General features: G+C 40.8%; 1 protein-coding gene across 3 annotated transcripts in view; it reads right to left on the bottom strand.

Annotated features, from left to right (window-relative positions):
• fgf11b (fibroblast growth factor 11b) overlaps positions 1–13,026 on the bottom strand; it is a 65,014-nt gene that overhangs the window by 34,283 nt on the left and 17,705 nt on the right. For 2 of the 3 annotated variants that reach the window (XM_034226740.1, XM_034226742.1), the window contains exon 2: positions 2,014–2,124. In XM_034226740.1, the coding sequence (XP_034082631.1) occupies positions 2,014–2,124 (111 nt within the window). The remainder of the gene's footprint in view (positions 1–2,013; positions 2,125–13,026) is intronic. The other variant, XM_034226741.1, reaches the window with a different exon arrangement.

The raw sequence follows: 13,026 nt of genomic DNA, 5'->3' as shown, positions 1-13,026 counted from the left end.
AACTTCCGAAGAGTAAAGTGTGAATATCTGCGTCCTACTTGACAGTCAAGAAGGCAACCAAAGACCCTCTTTTCCTGGCTAAACTTGAGTTTTTCGCTTTTGTTGCAAGACAGCTGAAGCCTTTTTTGAAGGTATTTCAGACAGATGCCCCAATGGTGCCATTCTTGGCAAAGGAGCTCCAAAGCACCCTGACAGGCCTGCTGTCATGCTTTATCAAGAGAGAAGAGCTGGCAAAGATCAAGACACCTCTCCAGCTCACTAAACTGGACCCCCAAGAGAAGCAAATCCATGTCCCACTCAAACACCTGGACATAGGATTTTCAACCAAGCAGGCTTTGCAGAAGGCATCTGAGAAGCTCCAGGAAAATCCAGTGAAAATCGTGGAGTTAAAAAAAGAATGTGTCTCCTTACTCGCAATGACCTGCAAGAAAATTATGGAGAGAAGTCCTCTCATGTATCCAGCTGTGCGGCATATGAGGTCCCTTGACCCTGTGATGATTGTGACAGAAACCGAAAGTACAACAGCAATGTTTGAGAAACTCCTTCAGGTTCTCCTCAATGCTGGATGGTGCCCTGCCACAGAGTGTGACAAAGTCCTTTCTCAGTATAAAGCATTCTCACTCTATGTCAACACAAACCACAAAGCAGAGTTCCAAGAATTTGTTTACAGCTGCAAACTTGATGAATTCTTCGGAAGATATCTCAGTGGTGCAGAACTGTGGAACATCATGCAATGTCTCTTCACACTGTCTCATGGACAAGCTGCAGTAGAAAGGGGGTACTCTGTTAACAAGGATATGCTTGTTGAAAACCTACAGGAGAAGACGCTAATAGCAATGCGCTTAGTCCACGATGCAATGGCTGGGCACACAGATGGAGCTCTTCCAAAAGACCTCAAGCAACACTGCAGAGGAGCAAGGACAAGATATGAGATGTATCTGGAAGACCAGAAGAAGTTGAGAGAGCAAACCACTAAAGAGAAGAAAATAAAGGAGCTCTCCCAGGAAATCCAGAAAGTGAAAACAAAGCGGCAAAAAGTAATGACTAGCGCTGAAACAATGGAGAAAGAAGCACATGAAATGGCAGTCATGGCAGAGAAGAAGCACAATTTTACACTGCTGTCAAAATCAAATGCCTATCGGAAAGGGGTTGCTGATAAAAAGGAAGAGGTGGCAGCTCTAGACAAAGCCCTGAAAGAGCTGCAAGAGTCTGTCAATAAGTTAAAGCAATGAGGTATGCGCAATAGCCTTTATGGATGTATGAAAGATTGTAATATGTATTGGTCACCCTCCTAAAGACAAATATAACACCATTTTAGCTTATGGAGATGACCAATTTTAACTCAAAATAACATTCTGTTTCAGATCTTCAGACTGTAGAGAGGAGGAGGAAGAGGAGTGGAGAGGGGGAGGAGCCAGGAGGGCACAGAAGGAAAGAGGGAGGAGGAAGAGAAGAGGGGCGAAGATGAAAGAGGAGAAGAAGAGGAGGATAAGAGAGTAGAGGATGACAGAGGAAAAGGGAGAAGAGTGGAGAGGAGTTGAGAAGAGTAGGAAGAGAAGACAGGAGCGGACACAAGAGGGGAGGTGTGGAGAGAAGAGGACAGGATGAGATAGGAGAGGAGTGGAAGAGAGAACATATATCAATCCCAGTGCTCATGTGTTTCAAAGTTCCAGTTCAATAAATTGTTGTTCATCTACAGCTTGTTGTATTATTTCATGCATTGATATTATCAATAAGACATAATATCTAAGCATTTACAATGTAGACTTGACTGGCACATCTTTTAAATCAAGTAAGTATACAGGTGTCCTAGGGGGTTGTGTGTGTGAGGGGAGGGGGGCGCGGATGAGGGCGGAAAGCTTCAGGGGCCTATAGATCATCACTTAATATGATACCTGGAAAATCAGGAGGTAGCATGGAACATTTTTTTAAGGCAAGCGTGGGAACCCTGACACACACACACACACACACACACACACACACACACACACACACACACACACACACACTCACAAAACGCACTGCTTTCATCCCTCGTGCTGTCCATCGTCCCGTCAGGTTGCATCTGCAGGTAGTATCCATGTTGGCTGTATAGCCGAGTAACAATGCCTTTCAGCTTTGGCTCTGCAAGGGAAGCACAGGAGAACAACATGGCATTAGAGTGGTGCCAACACAACAGTCGAAAGCAGAAATGTCAGTCATTAACAGAACCTGAAAAAAGAAAGGTTAAGTCAAACATGTCAGAGTTTAAAGACACCAACCACAGAGAAAGGAGTTTTACTATACACTATATTTCTGCTATATCTGAAATTCAAACATGGTTTAATACCTTTTATTGTATTGGATTTGCATTAGGTTTGTACAATTAGGAAAATTATGTACTGTTAGTCATTTCCAACCACACCGTGTATTGTCATGTTTTATAAACAGTGTATATTGTATTTCTTGTTTTTACTCATGTAGTACTAAGGTTTGCTATTCAATCCACAAAGACCCAATTTTTGCAAAATATCAAAACTTTTATTTAAAATTCGCAAATTATGTTGAGTCTTAATAACAAAGAAATATTGGTGCCAAAGGTAACATTGTGCCTCCTAACTTTCCCTATATGATTAACCAAAGCATTTTAAATATCAAAGACGCATGAAAGCCTCATTGGGCATCAATATAACGTCTTTAGGAAGTCTTGCCAGGAGATGAGACACCTGGAAGAACAGATGATTGATCTCTGACATCATTACCATAATAAAGGAAGACTTATCCAACCTCTAAACACTTTGAAGTACTACAAAAGAAAATAATACAGCTATGTTGGCTGTGTATATGATCTTATACAGTAGGTTAGAGATATTTCTCTAGATAAAGAGTTTAGGCTTTGAGTATCCAATAACAAGTTCTTAGATAATAAGTGAATTGCCCAAGCTACATTGTTAGACTAATTCGCCAAACACTCCATCTTACAATAATTCTGTAGTAATTCAACTGATGATTAGAATGCATGTATAACTTAAGTGAAGGCATCAGTACACTGGCCTGCTACATGTGTTATTTGTAGCCAGAGCTCTGGTCATCAAAGGGATGAAGTCAAGTGAGAGAGTTCGTCTGTCTCCTGCTAAATAAATAAAATATATATAATCAAGGGCGCTGGGTGGTGGAGGGAAGGGTGGCGGGTGAACAGAGAGCTTGAAAGTTTCATGAGCGGAGTCCCTGCAGCCTACTTTACGTTCATTTAAGAAACAGACAGAGTCTTTGCAGCCGCTCTCAGACATCACTAGCGCGCCCCTCAATTACACGAAGCACTCGCACTGTGTCGAGGAAATTAAGTTCTCCTGAGTGGCTACTCCAACAGCAAGGAGAACCCTGTAGGTCCTGTGACAGAGCTTCGAAGTCTAATACGTAACATTTCGGTAATAAAATGTCTAACAACTACCAAACCTATTTTGTATATTTTCTGTCAAGTTGTGTACTTACACTATCCCAAATCCAGCAATTTTCCAACCTGAGATAACCACCACTTTAATCAAGGCTTGTTTAAGTTGGTCGCCTCTTGCACATGCGTCAGAGTTTTTGCCACACTTCTTAGACCTTGGTTGCTTTAACTGTATAGTTTAACTGGATACTCATTATGGTCAACGGACGTATGATCGTAAGTTATCAGAGAAACAAGCTGAGCATACGTAGGCGGAAGAAACACTTGATTTTGTAAGATTATTTGAATCACCTGGTTCATTTGTTTAGACCCAGTGAGAATTTCTTAGGTAAATGCATCTTAAGTAATCAGTGAAAAAAGCTGAGCAAACGTTAGCGGTTAGTTTGCTGCCCCTCCGTCTTTTTCTTGCAGAACAGTATTAGGGAATTACTGATCTTTACAGTTAAATTGCTTATTTTGTGTTTCTACCAGTTTAAATCAGCTGGTCCAGGTGTTTTGAAGTATAGAAGACCTCTGCAGGTAATTCGGCTCCTGGTAAAAACGTCCTAAACGATGCAAAATGAAGTTTTGAGACGATAACACTCATGATCCCATTGTTATAAACAACACCACCAAGCTCTGTATTTTGTTATTGTTCTGATTAAGAGACCCCTATTGGTGGAAAACGACATATTGTACACTTAGAGCTCAGTCTTTTAGTCTACGCAGTGAACTGATGGTCTCCTTCCATGCAGCTTTAATAAGGGATGTGAACCATGGATGAAGGTGCAGTTCATGACAGTCTCTGGAGGACTAAGGGGCAATCAAGGGAGTCCCCCCTCTGCTAAACGTCATCCATGTCCTCACGCTCGTCCCCCGGGGAGGGACCCAGGGCACTGCGCAATCCGCCTGTTTTCCTCAGTGTGGCACAGGAAGCGAGAGAGTGACAGAGGATGCAGGGAGGAGATCTGTAGGACTATTTCCCGCAGGAAATGTGCCAGAGTTGAGGCATCAGTGAAACTGTGACCTACTCCCATTGTTACATGCAAGCATCTGCAGCACTCCTCCTCCATCCTCTCTCTTTCAAAGCTGCTTGTCAAAAGCATTTCAGTGTCTCTAGTCCTGCACTTTTCTTCTGTCTCTCTCCCCTTTCCCTTTTCATTGTCCTTTGAGCTGCACACGCTTTCATCCCACCTAATAACATCATACATCATCCAATCAGAGCAGGGACGCCGCTCATTACTTTGCCCCCACAGATGCAAAACAGAGAGATGAGAGAGTGAGACAGAAAGAAAGGGAGATGGGAGGATCAGGGAGGAGAGAAGTGAGCATAGGCAACACAGTGAAAGAGATGACACTGTCATTTCATTAGGAGCGACGGCTGTATGCGCACGAGAAGGGGAATTTTTTTTGGACGAAACTTCAATTGACAGCTTGTGCAATAAGGGTGCAATCAAAACTCCCATGCTTAGTGTCAGGGGCCGTAAACTAATGTTTCACTTAGCAGAGCTGGCTCCTACTTCAGAATCTTCGTCCCAATGCACAATAAATTCTCATACAGTGTAATGAAAGCTCCCAGCAAAAACTTTAACGGTTGTGCTTTTACTGCAGCTGCATTAGAGATTCATAGATGATAAAATGGAAGAAAACAACCCCTGTGGGCTCGTCCTATCTTGTTACCATACAAATATTGCAACTTTGGTTTATTGAGGCCCAAAGTCATGATTTTATACTGTTGTGGTCTAGAAGCATCTTTTTATTGTGGTGTTATTGACATAAAAGGAACTGCACTTATGTTTAGCTACTGAGACATAATTATGAAGATGTTGTGGACATTTATAACTCCAGGGTTCAATATGGGGGTATATTAAGGTTTTATAACCTTTTTTCATCGTAGCACAATAAACAAATCTGTATTTACCTGAACAACCCGTAAAATGCGTGATATTAACTATCTAAATGTGGTTTACTGAACGACCTGTAACAATATAAAGCAAACAATTGTCAGCACCATTGATAGCAGGTAAGACCGAGAGTAGTACTAAAATTAAATAATACAAGCACTACTTCTAGCAAAGAAATATTTGTATAGTGGAGTATAGAACAGTTTATGTTCAACCGCCCTGCCACCATCAATTTGATTTTGTCGTGACACGAGAGGCTGGAGCCAAGTACAACCAAACGCTGATGACATCTTAAGCCGACCAACTTGTTACAATTAAGTCGTATTGAACTTGAAATACACTTTAAAGCTCTTAGACAAAAACACAAACAAAATCCAAAACCGTCAAAGCCGTGCTAGCTACATTATTTACAAGCAAGCCTCGCCCCAAAGCATACCCATTTTTTATTTCAATGTTTTTCTCCTGTGACCATCATTTAATAAATAAACACCATGCTTTATTGGGGCAGACTTGAAACTAACAATTGAGTCTATAAACTCTTCAGGAAAATGTTTACTGAGATAATACATCAAGAAGTACAGTCATTTTTGTATAGACATCTATAAAGTTGGACATTTTGCTATCAGCTGAAGTGCCAACCAGATGTTAGAAAGAATGCAGGCCTTAGGAACAACCACTTTTAAGACAGAGGTTGCGTCTTGCCTGCCTTACCCTTTTTTTATGTCAATCGCAAATTACTCTCCAAGCTAATGTTAAGCTAGCAGTCAACAACTCCGGAAGTCAACTTAACTTCAAAAGACTCGTCTTCTGAGTAATACACTAGAGTCTAGACCATTACAGTTATAGATGTAAATAATAGTTGTTAATACCGTCCGATAGGCGGGTAGGGGGATGAAAGAGATGAAACATCGTAGTTTGCGGGATAAAGAGTCCCGGTGTATGTCACAAATGTTACACTGATATTTCTAGAAGACATAATTATTTGCTTCTCCTAGGAAAAAGTCAAAAAACCTTTTGTTGTTGAGAACAATACATAATGGGTCAAGGATCTACACTACAGTATATAGTGGATACAGGTAATATATTAACCTCACAAAGTGAATACAACACCAAGTTACCTTAAAAATAATTTAGGCTTTTCTTCCCCCAGTCTCTTGCATTAGCTGTGAAATTCCAAAGCTCTTTTTTGGCTCTAATAGTTGAGTGCAGCAACACAGCTTTTACCAACATGCAAATGAACAAAACTGTGCATAATCACATCACTGACTCCACTCAGTGTCATCAAGTAGCAGAGATGCACTACATCCCCATGCGTATCCTGCCAACCGCTCCCCTCTCACTGTTCTCCTGACAGCATCTGTCTGCATAATGTACACACACACACACACACACACACACACACACACACACACACACACACACACACACACACACACACACACACACACACACACACACACACACACACACCGTTCTGCCGTTCTTGTTAATTTTGCAGTAGGTTAGCATTAGGAGGGAATACATCAAGGCCTCAACAAACATGTCACAGTGTCTTAGTAACCCTCTCCTTTTATCAAGATGTAACAACATGCCAAGGTCAGGTTTGTCTCCTGGGTCTATGTCAGTGGTTCTCAAACTTTTTCTGTCATTCCCCACTTTGAACAGGTGGGACTTTTCAAGCCCCACCTGTTCCTCATCGCTCCAATAAAATGGTAGGCCAAGCGTAAAATGGTCAAATGTATCGTTCTATAACAGGGGTCTCCAACCTTTTTTAGGATGAGAACTACTTTCAAAAAATAAAACAAGTCATGAGCTACTTTTACTCCTCTTTTTTTAGTTTTTTTGCAGTGTATATATTTAGCACATTTTAACATTATTATATGCTTACCTTTAACCTTTGTTTAACCTTTAACCTGTTTGGATCTGTGGGACCGGTTTTCAGTGTTTACTAAAAGAAAATGTATGCAATTATTTTAACCTGCTTTATTTGGGGGTGGACCTAACATCCTCTAGGGAGGTCCGGGCCAGGCCCCCGGGAAGATGTTTTTTAAAATGTTGTACAACTAGGCTATATTAAATGGATAAAGGTGTGCTCTCTCTCTCTCTCTCTCTCTCTCTCTCTCTCTCTCTCTCTCTCTCTCTCTCTCTCTCTCTCTCTCTCTCTCTCTCTCTCTCACTCACAGAGGCTGTGTGCTCCTCCGTGGCGATGACGGCTTGCGTTAAAAAATAAAAATATACATAGGCCTATTTGTAACGTGGGGGGACACAAACGGGATTTCGAAAAGTGTCACGGTTAAACTCCTTATGAAGTGGTGAGGTGACGCTCCACATTGCTTTTCTTCCCGACTGCAATGCTGTGTGTGTGTGTGTGTGTGTGTGTGTGTGTGTGTGTGTGTGTGTGTGTGTGTGTGTGTGTGTGTGTGTGTGTGTGTGTGTGTGTGTGTGTGTGTGTGTGTGTGTGTGTGTGTGTGTGTGTGTGGTGTGTGTGTGTGTGTGTGTGTGTGTGTGTGTGTGTGTGTGTGTGTGTGTGTGTGTGTGTGTGTGTGTGTGAGCGTTTCACATGTGTGTATGAGATTTTTTACATATGTCTGTAAATTATTTTGGTTTCAGTTGTGTGTGTGTGAGCAGGCTCGGATTGGCCATCGGGAGATTCAGGACTTTTCCCTGTGGGCTGCTGCCTTCGGTGGGCCGCTGGCTCTGGCATAGGTGGGCCGTGGACTTTCACAGCGCTGCTGCGCCGGTATCGCATCCGACGCCGCAAACACCCGCCGTTACGAGGCTCCGGCAGGTCCGGATTTTGTCATGCTTTTCCGGTTATTACCCGTCCCCTTGTGTGTTATGAAGGTTGTTCTGCATGTAAACGGTCTGCAGAGTCACAAACCCTCAAAGTACACCCTGTAGCGAGTACAACTCTAACACAGAAAAGATCTGTCTATGCTGCCCCAGAACACCTCGTTGGAGATTTCTCTTTTTCTTCCTGGTACTAAGTGACGTAACGACGACCCAAAGGAGCTCCAACAAGCCGTTTAGGACAGAGAGTGAATACACATACTACACAGAGGCTATATGAGAATTTTGGAACATTGCACACTATAAATCTATTGTAGTAGACCTCAACAATGGAATTATGATCAGTTGAAATGGCCATGACATGGGACCTTTAAAATAAAAAAAATAATAAAAAAATCTCCCGTTCATCGCATCCATTCGCGACCCACCTATCACATCTCTGCTCCCCACCAGTGGGGCGCGCCCCAAACGTTGAGAAACGCTGGTCTACAGGGAGTTAAAGTTCAGTAAATACATGTTGTTTCTAAACAAAAAGCCAGAATAGAAAGCCTGTGTTCTGTTTGTTGGTTTTTCTACCAGATACTTGAATGTGGTTTATGATGTCTTCATGAACTGGATCACGTCTTTTTTTATCTTTCAATCTGCTGCAGGGAATAAATGAAAGGGGTGGAGAGATTGAGCGTGACACTCAAAAAGATATTTGGGGAATAGGGATAGAATGATATAGGAGTTTATTTCAGAGCCGATTAAAAAAAAACTCACAATTGTTGATTGTGATTATCTTTGGTGGGATAACTCTCTTTTTGTGACTTATATGTTGATGTCTATCAGAAGGATACCACAACCCAACTGTTTTGGCCAGGATAATTGTCACATGATTCTTTTATCATCTTATGCCTATTCTGGAACCCACAAAAAACCAAGGCTGGTCAAATTTGAAGCAGCACAAACTGAGAAATTCCTGACTTTTAATCCATAGTTTTGCTTAAACTTCAAAAACACTGGGTCCTACTTTTCCTCACGTTAACAATGCAAATGGAGATCATTAAACCTACCCTGCCTTCTATAAATCTTTCAAACCCCACCACTTCAATTTGCAGTATCAAGCCCGAGCTGGGTCTTTTTCTCAAACTACAGAAAGCCCCCTCCAGAGCAACAGAAGAGTCTTTTTCACAGCCTTAGTAGTCTTCCTCTTGACAACTCAACTAAACTGCATGTGTAAATCACTGGAGTGCCCTTTAAAAGTAACAGTCGATGACCAAAATACATACATTTGTACAGAATTAAAAATAGCTTTTTCCATCATTCATAAGCCTTGGAGAAGTACACTGACAGACAGTGACAGCAGTCTACCTCTGGTTGGATTAGCAAAGCACACAGAGTTGTTTACGAGGATGCGTAGCGTGCACATGCAGTCTCTAGTGCTCCACAGGGGTAAACAGAGGAGATGATAATTTGGAAAGATACTGACTCAAAGGTCAGGTTGAGAGACTTGGGTATGTTAGGGCATACTTTTATTCAAACAGTACAAGCACATTTTAGATGGCAGGGGACCAAGAGCATGCAGTTTTATAAGACCATAATAAACCAAACTAATGGAAGGTTTGAGCATCTTTTAAGGCAGGGGTGGAAAGTTGGTGGAGTTGTAAATGCGCGTGACCCCTTAAAAAACTGTGGCTAGGTTACCTCTGTCTGAAAGTAAAAACGTTTTTAGTTTTTTTAGATAAAGTAGAAAAACTAGTCAAAACTAACGCCACCTCCACCAGTTTATTTTTTGTCTCTATCTTCACTAAATAAAGGCATTCTGATTTAAACTGTAACATATAAATTACACATTGTTGAATAAGTATGTACAATCTAGTAATATCACATATAACCAGAACAACATTCAGAAAGTCTGAATGTTGAGACTTTTTTTTTAATAAAAAAATAATGCATGTGTCCGTCCATTGATTCCGATCACACATTTCTTTTTATTTAATAGGTTCTTATACTTGACTCATATTTTCACCCTTACACTTTATTTCAGGAAAATCAAGCAAGGATTTGTTCTGTAATTGTGCTGAAGAACAGACCATGTCTCATGACAATATATTTGTCACTGGGTCCATTCCTCGTCAATATTTGTATAGGTGTATTTTTAATGTTGAAACTTAAGAGCACTAAGAGTAAGAGCAATTTTTCAATGATGCATTGGTTAGAATTTGAATACTTCTTCCACCAATGTTATAATTGATAAGTGTGCAGTTAAAAGGCTGAAGCTAATGATTATTCTCATTGTAGACTAAAATGTTTTCTGTTGTCGTTGTATTGAAAGTCAAACAAAAGTGAAAGATCCTCATTTTTTTTTTTTTTTATAAAAACCTTTATTTATCCAGATAAATCCCATTGAGATCATTGAACTCTTTTACAAGGGAGACATAAAACTCCAACATGTCATTCATTGAAATTGCTTATCCCACTAACAGTCTCACCCCCAAGATGCTACTACCATCAAGTACTATCACACTGAACGATTGGAATTTTTGCTTGAAAAATGACTGAAAAGACTTATTGATTATCAAAATCATTCCATATTTGGAATGTTATAACACAAGTGTAAAACAGTGTTTGTCTTGGTTTATCAAATGATAAACAAATGAAGAAGAGCTAGTGATTTGACATTCATGTGACACACATTAAATACAGTTAAATCCCTGGTCAAATGTAAAGAGTCTTCAACATATTCTTCAGTGATTGTAATAGTAAGTAAAATGTTTGTTTCCTTGTATTTTATCTTGATAATTGTCCTCGATCATGTTGAAAATGTAGCTGCTGTGATGCACTAAAAATGTCATCATCGTATCGTATTGTATATTATCGTATCTAATCATGTCTTGTCGTATCGTACCACAATATGGCAATGATGTCCCTCAAGGAGTTGAACATGAAGCCATGGTTCAAGACAAGCTTCTTTTGTTGCATGAAAATGAAAGAGTAGAAGATGATTCAAAGGACTAATGACTAAGCAGTGAATATGTTGACATTAGATGTGTGGTGGGAAATTAAAGTTGTTGTTTTCAGGACGGAGTCAGGGAAGTTTTCTCCTGTGAGCATTACATTTTGATCGTGTCCATACAATAAATGGACACACACATAACTGCTCTCTTGAGCCCGTTGAGACTGCACATAAGCATGATTAATCTAACCATATGCATCGCATCCTATCCTGTGTCAGTCATACTGTGAGGTATCCCTGTTCTGTAGTTAAAGAACAGCAGGGGGCTGCCCTCCTTCTTTCAGGGTGAGCACACCTACATCTGCCTTGCAAAGCTTTCACTTGCTATGCCAGAAGCACAACCTGCAGCCTCCACTGTCCTGGGTATTTTCCGCGGAGAGGAGGCATTCATCACTCCTGGGACACGTGTGGGCTTGAGTGACAGAAAACATTGGCTGATCCAGGTCAGTGGAGTGTGGGTCAGAGGGAGCTCAATGTCTGTTTATGTACATCAGCACAAAGGTGTTGTCAGAGCACCCCCCAGCATGTTGACTCATCAGCAGGCCCATTTCCAAGTGGCCGCTCCGCACAACCAGGGAAAATATGACTTGCAGCTGACAAGCAGTTGAAAAGCAAGGGAGAGTGCCTTAAGGGATGTGGCTTTAGAATATATATGCGCTGTAAGTCAAAGTCAAGTTTCATTCTCCTTGCATTATCACATTTTCTTGCGGACACTGTATGTGTAACTGGTATTATAGCTAGAAGTTGCTGTTTAGGTTACAAGAAGTACACCAAGACACCGTTTTTAAAACATTGGTCAATTCTGAGATCCTGCTGAGTTGACATGTCTTCTTTCAGACTAATGGAAAGAGAAAATCCATAATAGACATTAGGTTTTTTTGTGACTTGTTTTAAAAAGCATTAGAGGCTTGATTTGCACATTTTATTTGTAACAAAATGGTGAAACTGTTTATGTTGCTACAAAGAGACATACAAAATCCCTTGTCTCTTATATGTTAATAAAATGAACCAAAATGTTTAACCTTGCTTTATCCAATGTTTACATATATATTTTCCCGAGAAATGCATGCAACTTAGCACAATTCAAGAGTATAATGCCTCATTAGAATATATTAGCAAACCATCCATCCATCTTCTCCCGCTTATCCGTGGTCGGGTCGCGGATGTAGCAGTTCCATTTTAGAAAACGTGTTATACAGAAAATGACCGTCTTAATGTAAGCTATCAACTGGGCAAGTTCCATGGTGATATCCATTGGTTTAGTATGTTCCTCTATTCACTAGTGTCTCCCCTTATCTTTAATTGATTTATGGAAATATAAATGGAGGATTTGAATGGAATCGACCATTTTCGTCACAGATGTAAATGTAGACTCTGAATTTAACCCATGCTACTATTAGGAGCAGTTGGCAATGTGAGTGCCATATGCCTTGCTCAAGGGTACCTAAGCAGTGCCCAAGAGGTGTACTGGCACCTCTCAATACCTGTTTACCCTCCATACTTGTTCCACCCATGAACTAGATTCTGGTTTTGTTATGTTGGGTGAAAAATGTAATCTGCAATTTTCAGACAGAGGTAAACAGATTATTTAATAAGTGGTCCGAGTTATGCAAAAGCGGGAGAGACTATAAAGCATTTTGTTTATTAAATTGCATTGCCTGTAGTCCCAGCAGTTCCCGGGCTACACAGGGAAGCCCCTCGTCAATTTACATTCAGCACTGATAATCATTTTGAAAATCACCTGGGGGAGAACGGAGCCTGGTGTTACATTGAAATCATTGCAAAATTATGTGTGTGTCTGTATAAATGAGGTCAATGCACATAAGAACCCAAGGTAATCACTTCATGCATCACGGCTGCCATCAAGCACACTTAAAACCCTTCACCGCCATGTCATTCCCCTGAGAAGTAAGCAGTGGTGGAGC

This window comes from Gymnodraco acuticeps, unplaced genomic scaffold (genome assembly GCF_902827175.1).
Source record: "Gymnodraco acuticeps unplaced genomic scaffold, fGymAcu1.1, whole genome shotgun sequence".
NCBI lineage: Eukaryota > Metazoa > Chordata > Actinopteri > Perciformes > Bathydraconidae > Gymnodraco > Gymnodraco acuticeps.
Note: the sequence above shows the minus strand (reverse complement) of the source record. Positions and strands in the feature narration are given on the sequence as shown.